At 38.2% G+C, this 25,849-nt stretch overlaps 2 protein-coding genes across 2 annotated transcripts in view; one reads left to right on the top strand and one right to left on the bottom strand.

The window, feature by feature from the left end:
• Positions 1-7: 7 nt before the first annotated feature.
• Positions 8-1,353, top strand: LOC104467896. The gene is made up of 2 exons (XM_010081868.1): positions 8-80; positions 532-1,353. The coding sequence occupies exons 1-2, from the start codon at positions 77-79 to the stop codon at positions 1,182-1,184; spliced, it is 657 nt and encodes a 218-aa protein (XP_010080170.1). The 5' UTR covers positions 8-76; the 3' UTR covers positions 1,185-1,353.
• Positions 1,354-11,716: 10,363 nt separating this feature from the next.
• The window catches only part of LOC104467888 (tau-tubulin kinase 2-like), a 65,018-nt gene continuing 50,885 nt past the window's right edge, over positions 11,717-25,849 (bottom strand). Inside the window, 2 exon segments of the mRNA XM_010081857.1 lie at positions 11,717-12,185; positions 13,242-14,515. Coding sequence (XP_010080159.1) covers positions 11,717-12,185; positions 13,242-14,515 — 1,743 coding nt within the window.

Below are 25,849 nucleotides of genomic sequence, written 5' to 3'. Positions count from 1 at the left end.
CTCCCTGCTGCCCGCCGAGGCCGTGCCCATCGTGGGCGGCATCGACACGCTGGAGCTGCCCGGCGCCTTGGGGGAGATGGGTGAGTGCCCGAAAGCGCTGCGAATAGGTGGCTTTTTGTACGTGCCCAAGGCATCGCGTTGGTGCGCTGAGATAAGCACCTGCAACCCCAGGGGGTTCCTTGAAATCACAGTGTCCGGCGGTGCTGTTGCTGGTTACTGCATGCGTGGTAGAGCATGAAATAAGCTTGTGATGAACTTTGTGTCTTGGACCCAAAAGCTGGCTTGTGTGGTGGGGTTAGTAAGGGATCTGTAGTATGCAGATAGATCGCGAATGCATCTTTGTGGTTTTCTTCCCAGCTGTCGAGGTAATACGTATTCTAAAAGCATCAAAGATAATGCAGTGGGAGTTGTAGAGTCATGGTTCAAGGACTAATGTTCGTGCTTAGTGGATGAGAACACATTTCACTGACCACTGAGATGGTGAAGTTTCTCACTGATCCTTTTGCTTTTTCTCTCCCCTTGCTCCTCTAGGGTTTAATGACAATCCTGGCCCATCTCATCAATCCAGTCTTGAGAAGATGAACCTCAAAGAAGAAATAGTAGTGAAGGTGATAGAGCCAGAAGAAAGCTCTGAGGACATGGCGGTGGTTCCACCTAGCCAAGAACAACTGTCTTTTCTAGGGACATCAGGCAGTGGTTCCTCTGGGAAAGTAAAAGCCAAAACAAAAGGCAGGTCCCAGGCAGACCACAGTGAAATAACTGAAGAGGATCTACTGCAGATTCAGCAGGCCCAGATGCAGGTGATCCAGTCTGGCTTTGACAGTGTCAACCACAACCTTCGGCTGCTGCAGGAGGGCATGCAAGATCTGAGTAACAGCCTCAGCATCATGGCGCATACACTTGTTGCTATCAAAAACGTCTATGTGAAAAACAACACTGGCCCAACCACGTACGCCACTGCCTCTACTCAGACCACAGCGGGGTACCTGAGCCCGGCTTCCCCCCAGGTCTCCCCTGCTGAGGACAGAGGTAGGGCACAGGTGGCTGGAAGCAGCAGCAGAAGCAGCAGCTGCAGCTCCATGTCACAAGATCCAGGTCCTTCCGAGTTTCCTAGGCCCCCCCTGAGAACCATTAAGAAAGAACATCCAAATGGCTGCTACTACTTCTGCTTTGCAGATGTGTAAAAACTTGAATATATATATATAAAGTGACTGTGGTGTTAGGTGCTGTTGTATGTTCTGCTCCGGCCTGTGACTTGAAAGGAGCAAAGCGGACTTGCCTCCCACATTTTTCCCAGTGGGAAACATTTCACTGTAGGTGGCATTAAACACTAATTACCAGTCTCCTGTTTGTTAACTCTGTTGCACTTGGCTAATAATTTTATTCCATTATCTTCTTACTCTCTTAAAAACAACCAACCAAACAAAAAATCCAGATTTATTTTGACTAAGACGCTTGTCTGTATCATCCTCTATTTAATGTGATCTTTTGAAAAATAAAAGCCATGAGAGTGGAATAAAGAGGTAACATGGTTACTGAGCAGCAGGAGCTGTCTTTCACAAGTTGCTTAGGTTTTTGATTAAACAAACCTCAGAAGTAGTTGGTTTTTTAATTACTTGGTTTTTCTAATAATTATAACGTTGGGTTTGTTTGCTTGGTGGTTGTTGTTGGGATTTTTTTTTTTAGTCTGAGCTGTGCAAGGTATCGCAGGAAGAGTTTGACATACCTGCTTACTCTAGGAATGCTTTAGGACTGAGCTGTTGATTCATGAATGTGCCCCTCTTCAGAATTCATACAGCGTTGTTCCCCTTGGCTGCTGTTCATTCCCAGCTTGTCAAACGCACCTTCTCCTCAGAAGCATTTTGTTTTACTGCACTAGCAGGGTAGGCACTTTCTTGTCACATGATTAAAATAGAGAAATACAGCAAAAAAATAGTAACTGATGAATGATGCCTGGTTGTGACATGGAGTAATTTTTCCGCCTATGGTTTCTAAGCAGGTTGTATCTTCACCAGATTTTGCAAGCCTCCTGGAATCAATACCACAATGTTTAAAATAGAGAGAGGAAAAAAGCTTCTGTGTTGTTTTTCATGACATGGAAGTTAGATTTGCTGTTAAACAAATTACAGGAGGCAGGGGCTGACTTTGCTCCAGACAGAACAAACACTCTTGCGTAGTTTATGAAGCTTTCATCTTTGCCTGTGAGAGGCATAAGTAACATCTTTCATTCTCGTAACTATATATCCAATGAAAAAGAAAGAGGAGTTGGAGCAAAAAGTAATCTGTTAAGTGTCAACTCTTGACACAAGCACAAAGTTGTAATTTTATCCCAACATGAAAAATAAAAAATCTCCCTTTCACATTTAGATAGAAGGAAACTATTGTCACTGTCACAATTCTTAAGGTGTGTTTAAGGCTGGTATGTTCAGGGCTTATATATTAGGGTTACTCTACTTTGCATAATAAAAAATTAGCAGAGGTGCTGTGTTCGTATGTCCATACTGCAGGGAAAACAAAAACCCTCTCCCCTGCAATTTTATCCCATGACCTGAAAATCATGCAGGTCCTCTTCTTTAAGCATTTATTACCAATATTAAAGTTCTACAGGTAAGTTTGTCCGAGAGCAATGACTAACTGCCTCTGGTTTTCCAGTCATTTTGCAAAAGCAATACTGCTGCAAGAATTTAGCAAATACAAATTACCTAGAGGATGGCAACCCAATTGTCCCTCTCCTAGCAGCATAAGAACCTGTGATCATAGAGTAAGAGATGTCATCTTTGCAGTCAGCTTTGACAGCATTATACCATATGAAAAGGTAAGTACTTTTCTTTTACTTCTGCTCTTACACCATTACGGTGTACTCATCACACACACGCCTCAAAAACTGACAGCTGATGCCTAATAAAACATGAACACAGAGTGGACATGTTGTTACCGAGTGTTTCCCTTCACTGTGACAGATGGAGTAAAATATGCAAATATCTCACAAAATTAAAACATATACATGTCCTGCACACGTGACTTGGGATTAATGCCTTGAAGAAGAGGAGCTTTTCTTTTTCAGGTTTACTTTAACAAAATGAGATGGTGTGGGTGACAGGTATCACTGCCTTATCCATAAATTGCTGGTTTTAAAAACGGGAAAGAACTAATTCTTCTAAATCTGATTTTTGAGTCTACATTGTCAAAAGCTTTCCAAATTAACCTGCTGAAAGCATTATTTCTCCCCCCTTCATACAGATGGGCTCTCTCGAGCAGTGTTTTCTGTAACTGAAGAAGGTACCCTTCGTTTGTATTGTGTTTTCATGGACAAAGAAGCCCATGACCACTACCATGACATTCTAGGCAGATCAGCAAAATGCGATCTAAAGTTTACCTGATCCTTCGGGGCAGCAGTTTGAGCTTTTCTGGGTTGCAACAGTCAGTTGTGACCTGTCTGACTTTCTTTCACTGTTTCAATTCTTTCTCCAATTGTTAATTCTTGAATTTCACTTACTACAGCATTTCTAGGGAGCGCTGGCTTGCGTCTACTACACAGCTTTCTCACGTTCAAGTACAAATGTAAATGAGAGGAAGCTACGGTGCAAGTGCAGAGAAGCGCAGCAAGATCCCAAGAGCAGAGTGGGCAGACTGGATCTCCTGTATGAATGAAGACAACAAGCCAGGCAATGCCAAATGACACTTCAGCAGTCAGACAACTACCAGACCCCAACATCAATCTGCCACAGCGTCTTTGTTGCAATATTGCTTCTTTCCCACGGTCTGTCAGTTGTACTGCTAATGCATACCAGAGCCAGGTCAAAACCACTCTTCCATTGCTGCTATCATCCAGATTTAAGTAATATTTTAAACAGGGAAAGATACTGAGGATACTGAGCTACCTGTCCCCAGTCCAGAGTGCACAAATTTGTTATTTTCATCTTCAAATTAATACAGCTGGCTTGCTGTTTCTTTATGTGCCCTTTCTGTGATCAAACAAGGGTTCTGGTGGGAGCACCAAAAGCGCACACCATCCAGAAGCATGCCATTCAATTTCTGGCTGCTTTTAACAGAAGAAAAAACATTATTTTCGTGGAATGTTACTGAGTAAATGAATTCCTAATTTGCTTCCTGTCATGTGAAGCAATGTGGGCTATTTATATAAATTACAAGAGCTAACGACCTGGTCATGAAGCTTAATGAAAATGATTTGAACATGGGCAGAGCTGGCTTTTAATTTGCCTTACATAAAAGGCGCAACAGTGATAATGTCGAGAAAGAGATCTAGGGAATTTTCTCCAGTTCTTCTGGAGCTCCCTAAAAACCTTGTTCTGCTGCGCAAAGAGCAGGCCATATTTTCCACAGTATACAAGGACTGAGACATGCAGGCACATAAACCACAGATACAAATGGTGATGATACTATAGTCTACTTTTACCTAGTTTTACTAGAAACAGAAATGAAGGATCTTGGCAGAAACTACAGCAACTGGTAGTTTAACACTACATTTCCACATAGCACAAAATTTAAGTGGCTATCTGCTACCTAAGTGTATTATACAGAGGATGAGACAAGTCTCCTCTTAGAGACCTTTTTGCTTTCTTGTAACAGGAAAAAAAAAAAAAATCACTGGCAAAGCACGTTCTCCATTTAAAGTACAGGGTTACAATAGTAAAAAATATTGAAAAAAATTCAACAGAAGCTTTATAAATAATTACATCATTATACAAACACAATCAAGAATTGAAGTTTTGCATGCTGAATGAATATTTTATTTAGAACCAGTTTATAAAAATAAAATACAAAATAATTTGAAAACAAAACTTAAAACATTGTACAAAGCCTTGATATGGTACAAATGAGAAAATAAATAATTACAACTTTATGTACAAATGACCATTACAAGAGCATTAATTCTTTATGATTTTGGGTGCCTGAGCAAACTTAAAAGGAAAAGAACAGCTTAGAAGATTTCCAGGGAGGGGAAGGGAACTGCAATTACTGAACAAGAGAATTTGAAGGACTCAACATTTGTCTTCCTCAATTGTAACAAACAATCTTGGAACTACTTTCCACTTAATTTTATCATGCTGCAGATTTTACTATTGAGTACTTAGTTTCTTATGGGCTGGCAACATTGTATTTTTAATTAATACACAGATTTAATTCTTTGTGGCACTGCCCAGAGATTTTACATTAGCAACCGTCGGTTGGCAGCTTCAAAAAGTCAGTACTTGTATGAAGGCATTGCTGGTGATTTCCTTAATTTACTAGTTTGGATATTCGCAGGAAAACTGACATCTGTTAGCACAAGCACTGCAGCTAGTCTCTGGGCTGACTCTATAAGAAAGTTAGAAGTTGGGGAAGAATTTCAAATCTTGCTTTCTAGCCAACGAAAGTAAAGAAGATGCAGAGAAGGCTGCTAGGCAACCAGCCCAGATCTCCAGAGGAAAGAGATGTGAAATAGCCAAAAAACCCCCAGGTCACCTTGTGTCAAGCCTTTACGACCCTGCCTGCCACGCAGCAGATATGGGTTTAAAAGGATTTGAAGCCAGGCAGAGCAGACTAATTTTTGTATAACAGTTAGGTTTAGTATAAAAGTTAGGTCAAAGATCAAGTGATCTCAAAAGGAGACAAACATCTGTAACTCAAATTGATTCCAGCTGAATTCCCACAGGCAGGTGTGGATGAGGAGGACTTCATACGAGTAGTCTACTTGTGGTACTGTTTTAGAAGAAACCACTTTGTACTCTTGGCCAAAGCTGGCTCTCAGCAGTAATTCTTACAGAAAGGTAGACATCAAGAGGCATGTCATGTCATAATAGCAACAAAAAATAAGCATTTTCCAATTTAAAATACAGCAACTGCAAATATTATAGAGTTTATTCCTTCAGTCCCTAAACAGAGGAAAAAACCTCAACAAAACAAGACCCTATACTGATTTTAATGAAAGTTTAATCTGCGCAAGAACAGCAAGAATTCCAAAGGATCCAAGCTCCTCATGTAGAGGAGAAACAGAAGCAAAATACGTAAGTGACATATGCTAACATTTGAGTTTGTCACTATTACTGTTAAGAGAGAATGTGTTACCAACAATGGAGAGTAAAACCAGCCCACATGTTCAAACCTGGACAGCTAGAGTAATTGCCAAATTAATACATTAGACTTCAAAACAATACACTCCTATGCATTTTTCCTTAAAACAAAAAACCATCAAAGGTTAATATTTAAAAGCCTGATTATTTAAACCACAGGAAAATGTGTAATAAAACTTTTCATCATTTGACAGTTATCTTAAGATCATTCCAGACAATGATTACACAATCCAGGCTGACTTTTATACCATTTCTCTTTTATAAATATTATATGTAGGGGAAAGGAAGACTGGCTTCAAGCAGACAGCTGAGGTATTCTTGTGCGAGGTGCGTGTTTGCAGTTTGCATGTATGAGCTAAGAAATGTATGACCTATGCCTATGTATTGCATGTAATCAAAACACTGACCCTTGCTTCCTTTTACCAGCATTACTGGTTACTGAAAATTGCAGTAATTGGAACCAATCACATTTGAGCCAAAAGCAAAACAGCAAAACAAAACCCTTCAGTTCACTGCCTACTTGATTAGCTAAAAGAAGTAGAATAAAAGTATTATGCACTCTTTCACAAGCTTCAGAAATAGGAACAAGCATCCAAAGCTTTTACCATTTGAAGAAAAGAATTGTGGATAATCATCAAGGCTTTTATTTATATAGCTGACAGTTCTCTGACCGCTCCTTCTAGTGGAAAAGCATATAGAGAATGCTCCACAGGGCATCGTGGTGTTAACCTAAGACCCCTAAGCAACCCCTTGCTCACTGGAATTGACAAGACATGGCTCTTATCACCTCACAGGATCAGTCCTGCATGAAAAAATTAATATCAATATTATAAGCCTATAATGAAAAAACTATTTGAATTTGAGCTCTCTTTTATTCTCCAATTCTTTTTCAGAAGATTCCTCTCTCATTTAACATAGATATAAAAACTGGAGGCACATATCCCTAGTTTGCTATTAGACTCTTTTAACAACTTAGAATAATCACTTTATTCTTACCAGACTTTATGCCTCTTAGTGTTCCAAAAAAATGTCCAATTCATATGGAAAAATGTGTTTACAGGAAGGAGTCTGTACTGTAAGGCTGGCTTTGCCTACACTCTCATCGAAGAGACAAAGAAAATATTTTTCTTAAAGGCATTACAGTCCACCATTGCATGTTACTGCAGTAAGAAGGACTTACAGGAGTTTTGCCCAAGCAGGACTATAGGATCAGGCCTTGTAATATGGGAAAGACACAGAATCAGAATGAGGGCACAGCAAAATGAACAGTAGATGAAGAAGAGATCAGAGCAAATCAAAGGAAAACAGGCCAGCTCACTGGGGCAAGTGAATTCCAGTAAACAGGATGCAATAGTTGAGACTGTTCCTATCTATATGCATATACACACATATGTGTATATATGTGTCCATATAATATACAGTATCTATATAAGTGTATATAGATACACTTATGTACAAATGCATATTTATATATATAAAATCAAAATTGTGTGTTTTCCCAGCTACAGTTAATACCAGAATACTACAAATTGTAAATGATAGAGCTCTTGCAAGTCTTTTTCAGATGAAAAATATTTCAAGCTATTTTTAAATATATAGGACCAGATCCTCCCCTTTACATAAAGAGTTTAGTGAGGTATGTGAGAAAGCTTGATCTCAAACATGCAGACTTCAAGGCAAGAATATGTCCAGATTTCCCAAGACAGGATGTGGCTGGTGGCTATAATGAATGCCCCCATGTCACTCCCCAGGGGTTTGCCTCCTGAATAATTGTATAAAACTAGCAGTTAAGACCTCATACTGCTCCTGCCTTTGAGCAGAGAAATTTTCTATGCTTACCCATCCTGCTTAAGTAGTAGATAGGTGCCTCGCATCATACAACTTGCCAGTGTTGCTCTAATGTGTCACACCTTCTATTACTTTTAACAGGGTTTTACTTAAATAGTCATTGGCATTTGTAATTAAGATTTATTAATATTGATATAGACTCTTGAGGTTGCAACTTAGATTCATTATAACATGCAATGTTGCAGCACAAAAGTCTGTCTGAAATGATCAGTCTTTTCAAGTTTTGTTTTAGTTTAAAGGCTTCTTGCCTCAATTTCTCTAAAAAATTCTCCAAAGTGCTGGCCACAACACAAGAAACGCCATCAAGAGGAAGCAGGTGTGCAGCGTCTGCATCTGCTGCATATCATGCCTCCACTCTACTGCCCTCCAAAGAAACAGAGGCTTGAAGAGGACAAAACAACAGCTCCTTCAATGATATTGTTTCCCAGCTACAACCCCTGCGTAAGCTTCTGCATGCTACACAGAATAACTGTAACCATTTTGTACAATGGAGAAAAATCCTCCCCATCCCTGAAAATTTGTTGCAGATAACCCTCCAGAAACCATTCCTTCACACTCTGCACAAGGGCCACACACATGTGCGTTGGTGTTTTTATGCAGAGTCAGTTGCATATTCAAATATTGACGCTTACAGAGTTCTTAATGAAACCCTAGAAATATCAAGCTAATATTTATATCTGAGTTGATCTGCTGACCATTACCTACCTACATTAACCGAGTGCTACATTAGACTACAGCAAGCAATTCTGTAAACTTTTGGGAGGAGGGTATCAAGCAATAAATAACTCCAGAAGAGCGGGTAGTTCAAAATAAGTTATTCACAATCACTCCTCCGTTCTTATCTTCATGATTTTCTCACTAGTTCCTGTTGAATCTACAGCAAAAAGCAACTGTGGATATACAGTCCTTTTACCTTTTTCTGCAGTGAAAGCAGCCTGGGTCATCAATCCTGACTGATCTCTCCTTCTCTGTTTTGGCATAATTTACTGTTTTTACATTGGCAAGTTGTTCAAGTACAAGTGAATTTCTACAGCATTGATTGATTTTACATAGCAATGTGTAACAATGGGCAAGTCTGTACTTTGAAGACAGCAAAAAGAGTCCTTAGGTGTTATATTCTTTCTCACCTGTAAAGCAATTACCTGCTTCTGGATCCTGCTATACTGGAGAGAAAATATAAACACCTCAACTTCAGCATTTCAGGCAAGGATGCATAAAGTTGGTACCTACTAAACTGACCATGTTAATGCAGGAATAAGCTTACAAGACCATAATAGACGCTTTACAGAAATAAGGGAGAAGGAGGAAAAATAATCACAGGCTGCCACACCACCTTAACAAATAATTCCAGCAGTGCCCAGGGCAAAAATATCACAGTGGGACCAAATTCTCTTTATGGCGTACCAGGAAAACAGGAAGGAAAAGATGGAATTTGTTGTTACATTCATCTGTTAGGTATTCATTGACTGTCACTGCTCATATACGACAAGTATAGACAATTAAGAACTCATGTTATTAAATAAAAATTAGTAACCACAAGCCCTATTTGTAATAAAAAATAAAAATACCTTTGAGTCTCTGTTCTTGTTCCATATGCAAATGCACACACAAAATTATAAAGAAAAAAGCAAGCTGCAAGACAAAACATTGATTGGTTGAGAAATCAGCAGTCCTTCAATCTTGTACCAAGGTATAAAGGCTATTAGAATTTGTGCATTTGAGAAATTTTGGGCATATAACAGAAGATGTAATGTCAAAAGTATTCAGGAACTAACAGAAAGGGAACTGTATTATTTATGGTCCATAAATTACAAATGAAAAATGAGAATGAGTTTATATAAGCATATACATATATGTATATATAGAAATATTTATATTATATAATTTACCATGAGGACATGCAATTATTGGTATAGCACCTATTATACAATATAATACAAAGGAATAGGACTTTCCAATGGTACAGTTTCTTCAGAAAAAGCAGGTATACCCTACCTATTGCATTCATCTGTAGTGCTTGAAACCTGAATGAAATTAAGGTTCCACACTGTGCTACATTACATATGGGAAATAATATACATATTCATAGTAAGAAAAGGAAAAAAAAAAAATCAACATAGTCTGACAAAGCAAGTGAAATTCAGTGCAGCTCCAGGGCAGCTTTAATGCAGCATTAGAATGTATTAGCTCAGAGACAAAATATTCCCTTTTTAATCCAAGGATTCATTTGGCAGAGGTTAAATAAAAAAGCACAGATGCTGGCTGGAGAGGCATATGACTACAGCAAGCAGATCAGTAACTGACAAGTCTCCTATGCACCCAGTGTCCCCACAACAGGAATAATTAGGGAGAGCTGGCTGCATCTTTCTCAGGCTTGTGTTCTTTTGTGTTATTTATTCTGACTCATTATTTTCTTCTGAATGTAGCCAAAGGTGCTGTACCGTTACATTCCCTACAGAGATCCTGTAGAGCACGACATAATTATTACGTAAGTACCAAACAACGTTGGAGGAATTGGACACCATGGACTTTACCGACAGACAACAAAGCTTGGCTATCTAAAAACGATTTGGGCAAAAGAATGACAAGAATCCACCATAAAAAATATCTCAGTATATTTTGCTTTCTGTATATTTTGCTTTAATGTCTAATATTCTTACCCAGGTTTTGTAAGGCTGTTAAGTGTATTTCTGTCACCTATAACCTACCAAGTTCACGAAGCAGACAATCTCCTCATCTCTGTTCCATCTTTCATGTTTTTATAAAACAAATGACCAAAAAAGCAAATCTTGGTTGGCAGTCATCTCTGCACGGTAAGATCAGTGGTTTAAGTGATCTAATGGAAAAACAAAAGCCAGCAGTAAGAAGGGTTCTTTTTATAGTTAAGGGAAAAAAGGTACTTCTGTTTTCTAACTTATTTTCTAACTTACATTGCAATTTATTGTAAATCTGACACATTCAGTGAAGTGCAGGCATCTTCTCCTCTCTCTCATTTCCAAGACAGGAATGATTTTACAAATTTTACCAAATGCAGTCTGACTCCCAAAACATATGATATAGAACTGAGAATTAGCTTCTTGGATCCTAATTAGTACTAAACAAATTTCTAAATAATATAGCTATAAAAACATCTTGGCAAATGTTAATACTAATTTTTAAAATGTCATCAGTGTCAAGAAGGGGCAAGGTATACGATACTTCCTTAGGTAAAAAATCTGTGCCATGGTAGACAGGGGACAAGATGAGCACTGAGTGACTCACAGATGTGTGCAGCTCAAAATGGAAGAGACAAGGTAGAAATACCATCATCTTCTAAATTGTGTGCTTTTTTAAAGCAGTACTTATCTCCCAAGGGGTGACGTAATTTTGGGAATAACCGTTTCAGGTTTTCTTACATGCTCCTTGAGTATGTAAGGCCTTAAATAATTAGGCCAAATCTTCTATCTAGGTAAACTAAAAACACGGAAATAAATACCCTTTTAAAACACTCACCTTAGAGATATTTTTTACTCTAAACACATTGCACCTTTTTGACTACCTAGTCATTCTTATCCTGGCCTCTACTTCCCCTCTCACTGATCTGCTTGCTGCCTGCTCTTAGGCAATGTCTGGCCACTTATTTACACAGTATGCTTTCTCATGAATAGTTTATGATGCTTACTTTCTTTAAAAAGCGCAGATTCAACACCGGGTTTTTTAATATATTTTTTTCATAATTTTTTTAAAATACACACTACACAGACACAACATGCATCAATTTAGGAGGAGGCTTTATGCCTGTCAAGGCCCAGTTCCTATCTGCTAAGCTTAGTGGTTGATTTGCTCTTTCCTGTAGGAGTCTTAGTGTTTGGGGAATGGTGGAAGGAACTGCCAGATCCTTTCAGACCATTCTTGCTTGGTTTGTTGCAGCAGTGCTCTTGTTGGCAGGATCTCCTAGAAGATGAGGAGCCCGAATGGCTAGGAGGTGATTTACTCCTCCCAAGATGTGGGGATGAACTCCTCTGGTCATGATGGGGTCTCCCAGCCCGGGACGGAGAAGAACTGGCAGTACGGGGTAAAGAAGAGCTCCTAGGGGAGGCACTGGGACTGCGTCGGGGGATGACAGGGCTTTTGGGTGGTGTTTTTGGACTATGTGGAGATCCTGGACTCTTACACTGGGTAGAACTCCTTGGTCTTTGAGATCCATTCTGTAGGATTTGAGCCAGGCGAGAGATAAGATCCGAGTCCGAGCTGCTACTCCCTAGGACTCTGTATCTGCGTAACCTTAAGAAGAAATGAAGAAAGATTATTTCTATTCCCATCTATTCACTAAAGTTCATATAGAAACACAGTGTCGTTAGAGACTAGGGCTGAGCTTCCATTAGAGAACAGACATCTGGAGCTGAACTTTCCTGTAAGATAGAGGTATCTATCTATTTATCTATTTATATAGATATCTATAAAAAGATAGAGGTGTTTGGATCTAGGCTTTGGCTTCTGTGTTATTAAAATCAACACAGTATTTATATTTGCATGAACTCACTCCATGAACAGCCCGAGCGTTTACAGGAAAACTGAAATTTCACACTGGTGGTGCTGGAAAAAGCGCACTGAAGAGCAGTGCTTATCGCCTCTGTTTCAGAGGGGTACATCCATTCCTGCACACCATCAGTACACTTCTATACACAATTTTAAGGGATAACAAAGCACACCACAAATTCCTTCAGAGGATTTCGCACTACTGTATCAAAATTCTCCTTATCCTGGTAACGCAGGCACTGAAGAAACTAGATTGTGGTTGTCTGTATATAGAATTGGCAAAGGGGTGCTTCTAGAACTCACTCTGCCCTCCTTTAATTAATTTTTTTTTATTTAGCCATGTTCTGAGTATAGCTAACTAACTCAGTACTGATGGCCGGAATCTCCAAACCCGAATACTTAAAATGTCTACAATAAGAACAGTTTAATTTTCAAAGGGGATGGATATGACAGATTCCATGCATTTCCCTGGGTTTGTGAATAATCAACAGTTCCAGAAAAGTGACCCCACTTTAAAAAAAAAGTGTAAAGATTTAGTTATAGATTGACAGGTTTCAAAATACTGAATAGAAATCTACTGATGCATCAGGTTTAACGGTGAAGCAGGCTCATTCTTCTGTAACAGCCTTGCCTCATTCATTCTCCAACAACGTTAAGATTTCTCAGAGAATTGAAACCCAGCATTTTTAAAGAAGTAGTTAAAGGATGGAACTTCTATAGGATTAAATACTGCATAGTAACTGCAGTCTACCTCAAATCCATTTTCAACCTGAAAACCTATTTCTGTTTTCTCTGCATTACCTAGCTTCTACCGCAGGTCTAGTAGGCGGTCTTCCTGTTGGTGGCCGAGGAACAAACTGAGCTGAACTTGAACTGGTGACTTGATCAGTGGTTGCCCAGGACACTGGCCTTGGAATCTTGCTTTTTCTGGACTGAGGGCTGCTTGGAGATAAAGAACTATCTTCCGTCTGCTTGCTGAAATGAGAGTCCAGTGTCAATCTAGAAAATGAGGATAAGACATCATCCTCAGAAAATGGTACTGGAGCAGCAGCCATTTTTTCTTCCAGTGACTTATCAGAGGCACTTGAGAGGTCACCAAGGACAGATTTGAGCTGTCTCTTTTCCATAAGTAGTCTGACCAAGTCTGTCTGATGGGCCTTTTTTAGAAGCAGCTTCTCTTTTGCTGAAACAGGAGAAGAGGAATCTGACGTCGAGTCTATCTCTTGTGCTAAAACTGGGATTCGGCTCTGCCTGAATACAAAAGGAGATTTAACCAAGTCCTTCTTAGATCGATGAGAATTCTCATTTTCTGAAATGCAATGGAATAACTCTCCATTTCTGGGAGCGTTTTTCTCCTTTTTATCCTCCTGGTGCAAAAAAGTAGTAAGGGCCACTTGGTGGCATTTCAAGTCTTGGATATGGACTTCTTCCTTATTAGAATGAAAACCATTTTCCTGAACTGATGCTGTTTTGCTTGGCTGTCTACTAACATCTGGTTTGCTAAGTCTTGAGGGAGAAGATTCTGATGTTTTAGGTGCTATCGACTTCACAACCTCATCATGATTTGGCAGCAAACAGCCAGGCCTTGGCTTTGATTCTTCAGCAGCTTCAGTGTTCGTTAGAGGTTCTTCCTCTGCAGATTTTGAGTTTCCTGGCAAAGAAGAAATCTGTTCTTTGCTTAGCACTTCAACGGCGTCCTCTGAAACCACTGGCAGCCCTTCTTCCTCAGCCTCCTCTACAGGAATATTTTCAAGTTCCTTCTCTTCCTGTATCCCGCTGTGTTGTTCAGGTAGGTCCTTTTGGCCACAGTCCAGGGAGTTGACACCTTCTTTTACAAGCTCGTCCCTGTCAAGCACCTCTTGGCTGATATTAAGTACCAATTCTGGTCTGCTGGCACTAGCTGGAAGTGCGTCTTCTGTCACAACCAAACCTGGCAAACTTTCCTTGGGAGAGGAAAGTTCCACAGTGTGTTCCATAGACTGAGCATCCTGCTCTCTTTTCTCTAGCTGGTGGCCATAATGAAAACTCTCTGAAGCAGACTGTGTGGATGCCACTGAAGGTCTGGGTATTGTTATCTGCATCGGAAAATTAGAGAAGGAAAAGGTGAGAAATGCAGGAATTTTATTCAGATAACATTATTTAAATAGCACTTTTGATTCCATGTCTTCAAGATACATTATATAATGATTCCTACGAATCACAATGTTCAAATAATACCTAATAAATCACATCTAGATAATTAGAAAAAAACCACTCTATCATCCCAAGACAGAAATGTGCAACAGGTGAAAACAAACATTATCTCAGTGGAAAATGTTGCAGTTACCAAGTAACCCTCCTGGTAATGAGATCCAGCCTAACAGGTAGGCTTTTTCTTTATTTTACATTCTTTTGTATACTCTTAGGATAAGTTGTATATAAACATAAAATCTCTAACAAGTATACAACAATATTTTCAGACAAGTACAGAAGACAAAGAACACAGTGAGGTCCAAACGGCAATTTAGGCAGAATTTAGATTCTTTTTTAACAGAAACAATTAATAAAAAAAACTTTATTTACCTAAATAAATACATCGATACCCATAATACCTGCATTTTCGTCCAGAAAAACTTTCCTGAGTACCCAAATTTTAGCTATTACCTTCCCTATAGAATCTTATGCCTTGTTTTAACTAAGCAACCTGGTTAGGACATCCCCTTATCTAAGGTCATTAAGAGATTCACAAACTAAATATTTGCACATCTAAATCCCCTAATGGGTCTAATCCAATAAATATGCTTAAAGCATTCATAAAACCTATATGTAGTAATGAATTTGAGTCCCTTTGAAAAACAGGTGGTTATGATGAGTGCTGCCTCTAGTACGTAGCTTGTTAGAGCACATGTCCAGGAAATGGGAAACCTGCATTTATGTCCCTCCTCACCTGAGGAGTTATAATAGTAAAAAATCAAGGGGCTACCCTTACATCTTTCTCTACACGGACAGAGAGTTCAGCTCCTTTTTTCCTTGTATTCTTTAGCCTCATGCATCTGATGCAGTTTGAGTTTGTAACACTCAACAGGGGGTGGAAGACAGGAGTCTTGGTTTGGACATAAAGACTTTCTGGATGCACTGAGGGTAGAAGAGACAACTAGTGGTAGCCTGTTTCCACTGTTGCCAGGATTCTGCTGTTACAAGACAGATTTCACTTGACCTTGTTGCAGAAATTATACATGTTGCTGAGCTTAATGGGCTTTTGCAAGAGCATCTTGGTACTAATGGGTGGTAAAAACCAAGCTCATCTGCCAAGACCCTTAACGATTTATACTGTGTACTCAAACTTAACAAATACAGAACAACTCTCCAAAGTAAAAAATGGGAACTGAAAGTGAAGGAGATACACTGAGATTTCCCATGAGAGTATAATAGCTTCATTGAAATTCTTGCTGATTTTTTTTTTTTTTTTGCATTTTCTTCATATAGTCCTGTATAACAAAATTTTCATAATTGTGAGTGCACATTTACCTCCATGTAACACAAACATTCACCTGACATTATAAACAGTTCACTAGAATAAAACATGATGAAACACAAATCACAGGTATAAAGTTGAATTAAAGAGAGGACGATTATTTATGTTAAAGAAATTACTTCTATACTATAAAATGCACTCTGAACCTCTCTAATTTGCCTAATGCAGTTTTTGGACCTTAAACTACAAATATGGAATCATATTTTTTAGAAATTTGGAATAAAATTTGGAGAAAAATATTTCCTTAGATTCGTAAGTAGGATTAGCTGTTAGACTACAGAAAGTGGTACTTGTCACTGGTGGGGCAGGGGGGAGGAGCAGGGAGGAAGCGCAGAAATGTAAGATAATTGAACTCTTGTTTTCCCAATAGACCTAAGCTGTCTGTAGCATTTTGCCCAAGTTGAGATTTATTTAAATAGGGCGAAAACAAAACAAAACACAAAAACCACTGAGACCTGCAGCAAGAGGCTACTTTTTGTCTCCCTGACAATTTGTTTTCAAGTTTGGGCCAATACAGTCCCTTCACGTTTGCTGAATTAAAATGGTACATTGAGAAACAAACAGAAGTTACTTAGTTTCGGCAAAACAGTCCTCCTCATCTCCTGATACTCTCAAGTCTGTGTTCTTTCCTCTGAAGAAACACTACTTCCCTTTTGAGTTAGAGAAGTCTTTCTTACTTCAAAAGCTTTCTTGTGAGAGAATCCAAGAACATCAGTTCAGCTACAGAAAGAACAGAGGAAGTAGAATTTTTTTAAAAAGCACCTTTCAACGATTAGGTCGATTAGTGCCTAAATCTTGGCTGTTAAACAAAAATAGTTTAGCAAGAACTCTGCACAGAAAGGAAAAGGGATAAAGCTGGACAAGAAAATTAAGAAAAAAAGGTCTAAGAAACAGGGCAGCTATTCCATGTTTCCATACAGCTCTAGGAAGTTGCTCTGAAGCAGGCTGCCAACTCAAATAAGCCAGGAATCAAAAAAACAGAGTTGTCTTCCAGGTACCTGAAGGAGGACACCTTCCCTTAGAACAGACTGATTCTGGTGTCCTCTCAATTTTCAGAGGTAAGACAACCTTAGTTATTTGCTTTCAGGAGGATATTTATCTTCTTGGTACATTTCCAGAAGGGCTGCAATTGCATTTAAATCCTCCTGTGTTCAAATACATTTACATGGAAACTCTCTTTTACTTGTGACCTGTCTCTCACGTGTCAATTCTTTGCTAGGTGCAAGCAGCTCTGATCTGAAATCTATTTATATTTTTCAACAGACTTCATATCCTTTGCCACATGTGGAGAGAGAATTTCCTAGTCCTTCAAGGCCTACCTTGGCCAACCAAGATTTAACCCTTATACCCAAGAAACAGAAGAGCAAACTTCTTGAACAACCTACAATAGAAGAGGCAGGAGCTATTTCTGAAAGAAAAACACAGAACAAAGTGCAGGAAAGAAAAGGATACTGGATGACTAAGTATCACCGAACACTCAGTACTACTGAGCAGTTCACAGGTTCAGAAATGGCTTTTGGAACACACACATCACTTTCCTGATTTGTGTGCACTAACAAACAAAAGTTTGTTTTCTCAGATAATAAACCTCTTATGAACCTTCTAAAAGCACAAGAATTAAATTATATCCCTGTTGGGCTTGACATTTCACCTATATGTGCAAGAACTTTTAAATAGGTAATCATGCAGAGGCACCTTTCACGCAAGGGGTTGCTGCGACTTCAGGCGCAGCTTTAAGAGAGAAACAAACGAGCAAGGCCAATTTAAAAAAATCTGGGAATATGTATGAGAAAACAGAACTTGTATAGAACTGAACCCTGTTAAATCATAGAATGGTTTGAGTTGAAAAGGACCTTAAAGATCATTCAGCTCCAAGCCCCTGCCATGGGCAGCGATACAAATGCTTTCATTTGGATGAACTTGGATGTAATAGTTAATTACTGAAGAAATGGAAGAAGCTTGTAGACTATCTTCCTAAGGCTCCTTATAAGATTTCTTTGGGTAAAGCATCAGCTTCTTTACAAGGCTGGCTGCTACAGACTACTTCATGATTCATACTATGCAGATTTCTAAGTAAAAAGACTGGAGGAAGTTTTGAATCCCTCAAAACAATTTAAGAAAAAAAGATGTATCTAATCCTGTAGCCTTAGTTATCCCACAGATATTCTTCTCGCTCTCTTTTTGTGAAACCTTGCAAAACAGAAATCATAATGAAGGAGTCTGAGGAGGGCTTATCCTGAGACATGCAAAATACATCGATTTAAATTATCATTTATTCTAATTCAGGGAGACAGAAATCTCAAGGTTGTTCAATACAAATCTAGTTACAAAACAAATAATACATGGCCTAAGACGTAAAACTTTAAAAAAACCATTGTAACCATAAATAATCCTCATACTTTCTTTTCTTCTGCCATTAATTAAAATCTTATCCTATGAGATTCCAACAGCTAATCATGTCAGTTTTGTAAAACACTGAACCTGAGCAACAAAGATTACAATGAGATGTGGGTAATTCATCTAAGAAAAAATTTAGGGAATAAAAATTAAAATGCTGCCTCTCAGCTCACTATGATAATCAGTTTATAACACTATCTACCCGATTATCGCAATTACCATACTTGAACAGAAGTTACGTGATACAGCAGATTACTGAAAACGGCTGAGACAATATATATAACAATGAATCTGAGGTTCTCCTTTCACTCTGGAATATTTGAATGAAATTATTAACACCACAGTCTTGAGTCCTTTGGCCTTCCCTAAATAATTTATTAATTCCTTTCTGGTTTCTCAAATTAGCACTTGCCCAAGACGAGAAATTAGACTGTATTTTCTTCAAGAGACTTTACAAGATGGTAAGTGGGATGTTAAGAAGTCAAAAGAACAAAACAACGACGATGACGACATAAATATCTCTGGGACATCCTTTATGACATCTGACAAACTTTCCTCCCTACAAACCTTTGACAGGCTGCAATAGCAAGCGATATGCTTGGATGAAATCCTCTGTGAATGTTTACAGCAAATTGCAGAGGAGTGAAATATTGAGTTTTGGTCTGCAAAGTTGCTAAGTCTGAAAGATCTAAAGGTGTGAATATGGCTTAATGTACAATACCAGCAGGTAAACATCTGACCTCTCAGCAATAGCTGCTTCCCTCCACTCATGCTGTCTTGCTACTTCTGCAAGCATGTCAGGTGCTGTCAGGACTTGAAGCCTCTTTGAAACATGCTATACAGGTCTGTTGTTCAGCTAATCCTGTAATTATTCCTAACTTCTCACATTAATAAATCATTTTCATATTACTTGGCATTCTGAAGACACTTTACCCAATCAGTTTACACTTCAGAACTTCTTTCCTACCTTAATAAAGTTTGTGTATCTATGAGAACAAATCTCATGTATCTTTTCTCTTTTCCCTGTTTCTCTTTTTCATCTGTCGTTAGCTCTGTTGCCTATTAGGAATATAGCCAATGTTAGTATGAGTCTGCAACACCAAACAACCTCCCTGAATCTTTCCAGTTCAACAGCTTCCTCTTCATGATTTTTTCTTTACATATGTATTTCTATTTCCTTGCACAACTATGTGCCTCTGCAAAGAAATCTGAACTGCAGTGTGTATGAAAGCATAAAGGCTATGTCCTCTAATTTATTGCTGATGTTATTCTCACATGAATAAACCACTGCTACATTTACATCTCTGTAGACAACTCACCTAGCTTACTGTGCAGAACAGCCCTCCTACTTTTCAAAACCCTCCCTACCTACTACTATAACTCTTACTGACTTTTTAGAGTCTGATCTTTTATATTCCTTACATTCCCTTCCCAGATTAAATTCACAGCAGGGAAGACGTTAAATATAATTAATTATAGATTTACTAAAACACATTGGCTATTTCTACAGACTAATATGGGGATAAACCGGAGAAATATATGTCTGTAATTTGTAGTGTTATGGAACATAAAACCAGATATTATTATAATGTTTGATACTGAATGCCTTTCAACAGTCCCATATATACAGTACTGCAAGCATTGCATGCATTTGTGGGAACTGGTGGTCCCCAGGATACTACCTTCTGCTGCTAAAAATTCACATGACAGGCCCTGATTCTAAACTAAAGAGAAGTAACATATGAAGGCTTACTTCTATCTATCTGGAAAGAGAAGCTTGTTGCTCTCTACAGCTCTTCGGATATATTCTTTCTGCTATTATATAACGCTAACTTTTTGCATCAATTTATATGGAGGTTGCAAGAAACGGGAAGAGGATGGAATACAGACGCAGAGCTGGGAATGTACAAGACAACTGTGTTTTGATACTCTCTGATGAGATAGGTATCTTTTGAGGACAAAGAACATATAGATCTGTGTGTACAGTCTTACTTTAAGGCTTATTAATCATGGCTTAACTTCAGTATTCTTTAAATATCTTCCCTTTTCAGTTATTCCTACACCACTTACCAGATAAAAGATTTGATTTTTTTGTTCTAACATAAACCCATATCCTCAAACATCCAATAGTGCAAATATTGTTCTAAAAGCAGTATCTTTAATTGCTTTTAGAGAATTACTCTCATTGTAATAAGTGGATAGTTAGTTTGTAATGTGACTAAAACAAGTACTCATTTAACTTGAAACTTCTTTTATATAACACATGAACAAATTGAAGAATATTCTTGAAATTTACTTGTATTGTTGGAGAACTGGGAAGCAGCAACGCTTACAGACTAGTACTTCATACATTCACATAATACTCGTGTCATATTCTCCTATTAAAAATAGGCCAGTATCGTAATATTTTTCTTGAGTTCCACAGAGACAGTCGCCTTCTAAAAAAGAAAGCATGAATTTGCCTTAATACACAGTTCAGAGATGTGAAAAAATGGCAACTGAAGCCTACTTCACCTTCCCATCTCATGCTATTATCTCCCTCTTTACAGGAACTGAACTCCTACCTTACCATGATTATCTTCTAAACTCACAAAAAACCTAGAGGTTAAGGACTATTGCCAGAAGCTTGAGCACTTGCAGACCTTTTCCTCTGGAAAGCTGGAAACTAGTGACTCCACAAGGATTCTGATTTTAGTAACAAAGCCAGTGAGTTCATATCACACTTCAAGTAGAACAATATATTCAGCATTTCCAAATCTAGATTTTATAAAACATCCAACAACCTTCAATAGGATATTAATCGGTTCTCCAGGAGAGGTTATGTTCAAGTATACTTAGGGATTCTGCTGCTCAAGTATACTTTGGTACACAGCTAAGAAATTAAATAAAACACTACAAATTATAAGGTTCCACCTCTAACAGAGGACATACTAAGTACGAAGCAACATTTATTTCTTAACTAATGGTGCAATTACTTTTAGAATCATAGAATGGTTTGGGTTGGAAGAGATCCTGAAGACCACTGAGTTCCAAGCCCCTGCCATGGGCCAAAGCCTGGCCTTGAACCCCTCCAGGGATGAGGCAGCCACAGCTTCTCTGGGCAACCTGGGCCAGTACCTCACCACACTCACAGTAAAAAATGTCTTCCTAATATCTATATCTACCCTTTTTCAGCTTAAAACCATTACCCTTTGTCCTGTTGCTACACTCCGTGATAAAGAGTGCCTCCCTAACTCTCCTGCAGGCCCCCTTGAAGTGCTTGTGCTTGGGATTGCCCCAACCCAGGTGCAGGACCTTGCACTTGGCCTTGTTGAACTTCATGAGGTTCACACGGGTCCATCTCTCAAGCCTGTCCAGGTCCCTCTGGATGGCATCCCTTCCCTCCAGTGTGTTGACCACACCACGCAGCTTGGTGTCGTTGGCAAACTTGCCGAGGGTGCAATCAATTCCACTGTCCGTGTCTCCAACAAAGATGTTAAACAACAGTGGTCCCAGTACGGACCCCCGCAACACACCACTTGTCACCAGTCTCCAGTTGGACATTTTGCTGTTGACCACAACACTTTGAGTGCGGCCACCCAGCCAGTTCCTTGTCCACCAAGTGGTCCTTTGTCAAATCCACATCTCTCCCATTAGAGACAAGGATGTCACATGGGACAGTGTCAAATGCTTTACGCAAGTCCAGGTAGATGATGTCCACTGCTCTTCCGTTATCCACCAAAGCCATGACCCCGTTGTAGAAGGCCACCAAGTTTGCAAGGCACAATTTGCTCTTAGTGAAGCCACGGTGGCTGTCACCAATCACCTCCTCATTTTCCATGTGCCTTAGCACAGTTTCCAGGAGGATCTGCTCCATGATCTTGCCAGGCACAGAGGTGAGACTGACCGGTATTTTGGTATATAAAATGCAGTTAAAATATTTTCACAGCTATTATTATCATAGCTAATAATGATGTAAGCGTTTTTAAGCAAACCTCACTTTGTTTCAGCAGCTATCTCTGAAAAATATATTAGTACATATTTTTTATTTCAGAAACTATTTTTACTATTTTTGAATTATCTTTTTGAAGCTAAGCTCTACATTAATAACTGTCCCTACAGAGAGAATACCTGCAGTTTTCAGAAACAATAAAAACACAGGCTAATACTTCCTCAGGAAAACCCTAAACTCACATTTTCAAAGTCAAATTATATCTTGTTATTATCAGCCAGTACTTTTTTTAAAAGCATAGTATCTTCTCTGAAAAATTAATTTCAAATGCTCTATTCTAAAACCAAGTTCAATCAGAGTAAGTAGTCTTTCTTTGTCATGAAAAAAGACTCAATCACATAAAAACTGCTCTTATGCATAATAGCAGTGGGGTCTGGTTATTATAGTTTAGATTAATTCTGAATATTCCTCTCCAACACAACAATTCCAATAAAGGACCATCATGAAGTACCAGGTAATTCATACATAATACCTTAATACCCATGCACAGATTTCAAATACGTCTATTTTTCCTGTTTATATCTGATGCCTATGAGCCATTGTCTAATTCTAGGTTACTGCTGTGCTATACTTACACTTCTGTTTTGCTATATACACTACATTTTTGACTTTTTGTAAAGGTAAAAGTATCTTTCATATTCAAACAGTAACACTCTAAAAAAAAGAAAGAAACCAAAACGGAGTCTTCCTAACTTCTGATCCTCCAGTCAGACAGTGAATCCATCCATTTGTACATTGTAATAAATTAAATCCAGTTCTACCCAGTTATAGGACTGGCACTATATTTGCACATGTTGCCCACAGCTGTATTTTGCTCACAAAGGAGAGAATCTGTGAACACTAACATTTCCATGGATGAATCAAACATACTAGAAGAACTGATGAAACAATGCAAGTATAATTGTAATATAAATTTTTTTTTGATTAAGATTACTGTACACATATAATTTCATTTTCAAACTTGAAATCCAGATTAAAATTTTCTTAAAATCTCTCCTCAGAATTGGCAGGATCTGTTTGAAAGCATTATGGGTTTTCTCATGCCCACAGTGCACTACCACGAACAGTAGCTGTAATTCACATAGAGAACTAGCTGCTTTGATGATGTTTAATAGATATCCTTTAGAGAAGACAGACCTTGAGATAGGAGTAATCTATACTAAGGGTCTTTCTCTTTACTTACAATTTTTTTTTAAATATTCTCTCCTCTGCACACAAGGTTTTATAGTCGCAAAGTTTGCAGACACAAAGATGCGATTAGAATCCAGCTTTTCTTTTAAAAACAAAATACCTAAAACTTTTGACAGCCTGTTATGTTACACAGTTTTTCCCCTGTGAGCAGGAGTGATGATAAATGTAAAGCGCAGCTCCATGAAGTAGTTACAACACAGCTGATTCCACCCAAGCACTCAAGTGATCTACAGTATAATGGAGTTGCCAGTAAGGTGTTTAAGCTCCTTAAAAATACTTACAAGGGCACTGTCGGTTTATTCTGATTCTGTTTTGCTTGCTAGCCTAGTATTATTAAGATTGGATATATCAATAAGGTAGCAGCACTTTAGCCAACTTCTGAGCTCTTAACATACATCACATTCAGTCAGAGCAGCTATACATTTGTAGCTAGGTAATAAGTAAATATATCTATCTACCTATGGTTCCTGTAGAGCAATAGTGTAGAATTGTCAAATACTAGACATTTCAATCATAATTTGAAACTGAACCAGTTTTCAAAAATTACATAGTGGCAGTTTAGAAATACTAGACCTCCACTTAGCGCTTGTCCGAAATTTAGTGGTTTCCCTATTTTGCTTATTTGAAAGAGTTCTCCCTTCCTTCTAGATGACAGATCTATTTAACCAGGAGAAAATTCTAAGAAGCCTACAAATTCACAAACTCCAAATAAAGAATTTTTTTTCCTGTAATTCTAGTTGGACTAGTATCATATGTGATTTCAATGATAGCAGACAAAAGATTTTGAGAGAAATATAACTTAATTAAAGATTATCTTATCAATGACGTTATAGAGAATATCTGCAATTACATATATACAATGTTTATTATATTAATTAGATAAATTATACCTTAATTACATGAGAAATAACCATTAGTCCTTAGGCATTATGCTCTGAATTGTAATCACCTATTTATTTCAAGAAAACTACTGTATGACTTGTCATTGTGGAAACAGTTGTTGACACCAGAGTTGGGCTGCTCTCCATAGGAAATCCCACAGACCATTTAGCTTTCCTGAAACATCTCTACTTATTCTATGCTAATGAAATAATGATGCTAGAAAAATGTACTAAATCATGTGTGTTTGGGATAAGATCGGCATTAAATAAAAAAAAAAAAACAAAAAACCAAAAACAAACTGACCACTTCAAGGACAGACAAGAATAGATGAACCACATGGTTATGAATTTTGGGAATCTTAAAAGTACTGTGGATTCCAGAAAACACAAACATTAAAAACAATTAATAACTTTTTAGAGGTTTTTTTTCTTAGACAGTCAGCATATGTGGACACTATTACCACATCTAATTTATTGTCCTGACCTTCACTATGACTTTTCTGCTGCTTCTGATAGAAAAACCTGCAGAGGAAGAATGGCCAAGAGGGTTCTGTCACTAAAAATGGATGTGTTCTCTACACGCAGCACATTATTTGAAAAAAATTAAGAGGTTTATACTGACTGTTTGTCCTCAACTGTTAATTCCTTAATTTACAACTTGGAAAGTTTCCATTGAAAGCACAGCTAACCTCACATGCTGTAATTTTTAATTCTTCTTTACACCAAAGGCAGATGAAAAAAGCACGCCTGAAGAATTTCTCTCCTTCCGACAAAAGACTCTACTAAGCCTCAGAGGCAGCATTTAGATTTCTTACACACCAAGCAATTGCCTCTGCCACTTGGATAAAAACAACAAATAAAACTTTTTACTTGTTTGCATCAGAAAGAGAATGTGTAGATGAAAATTGTAAAAGAACCATCATTATCAATATAAAATCCAGTTGCCTAAAAGACTGGGAGTAACTTGTGAGCTTACGTGTGTCTTCCAGACATCCTCTTTTCTCTTCTAAAATAATGCTTCCTGATATTCCTCATCCTATGTGTTTTTGCATGAAAACTCAACGTACTTCAGAGACACTTACTAATGAAGAAAACAATGACACTGCAGCAGTGATCATATGTTGATTGCCTTTCAAGAACCTAAACTGAACAACTGAAGACAATAAGAATTCTGAATCTGAGCTTGCCTTTGTATCTGGTCATAAGCATTGTCAAACTTACTTTCACTCACGAGGAGTCAAAGCTTTAAAATCACAGCAACTTCATTTTCAGGCTAAAATTTATCAAAAAATTAACAACTTATTAGCAGTTACCCTGTCATGAATGAGATGGTGTAACTTAACAAAATCAAATCTGTTGTGTATGAGAGAGTTCCAGTAGTTGTGAGAACTGGACTAACTCCTTGAAATTTCTACTTTTATTAAACCCAATGTTG

The sequence above is a fragment of the Pterocles gutturalis genome, unplaced genomic scaffold (genome assembly GCF_000699245.1).
Source record: "Pterocles gutturalis isolate BGI_N339 unplaced genomic scaffold, ASM69924v1 scaffold22186, whole genome shotgun sequence".
NCBI lineage: Eukaryota > Metazoa > Chordata > Aves > Pterocliformes > Pteroclidae > Pterocles > Pterocles gutturalis.
Note: the sequence above shows the minus strand (reverse complement) of the source record. Positions and strands in the feature narration are given on the sequence as shown.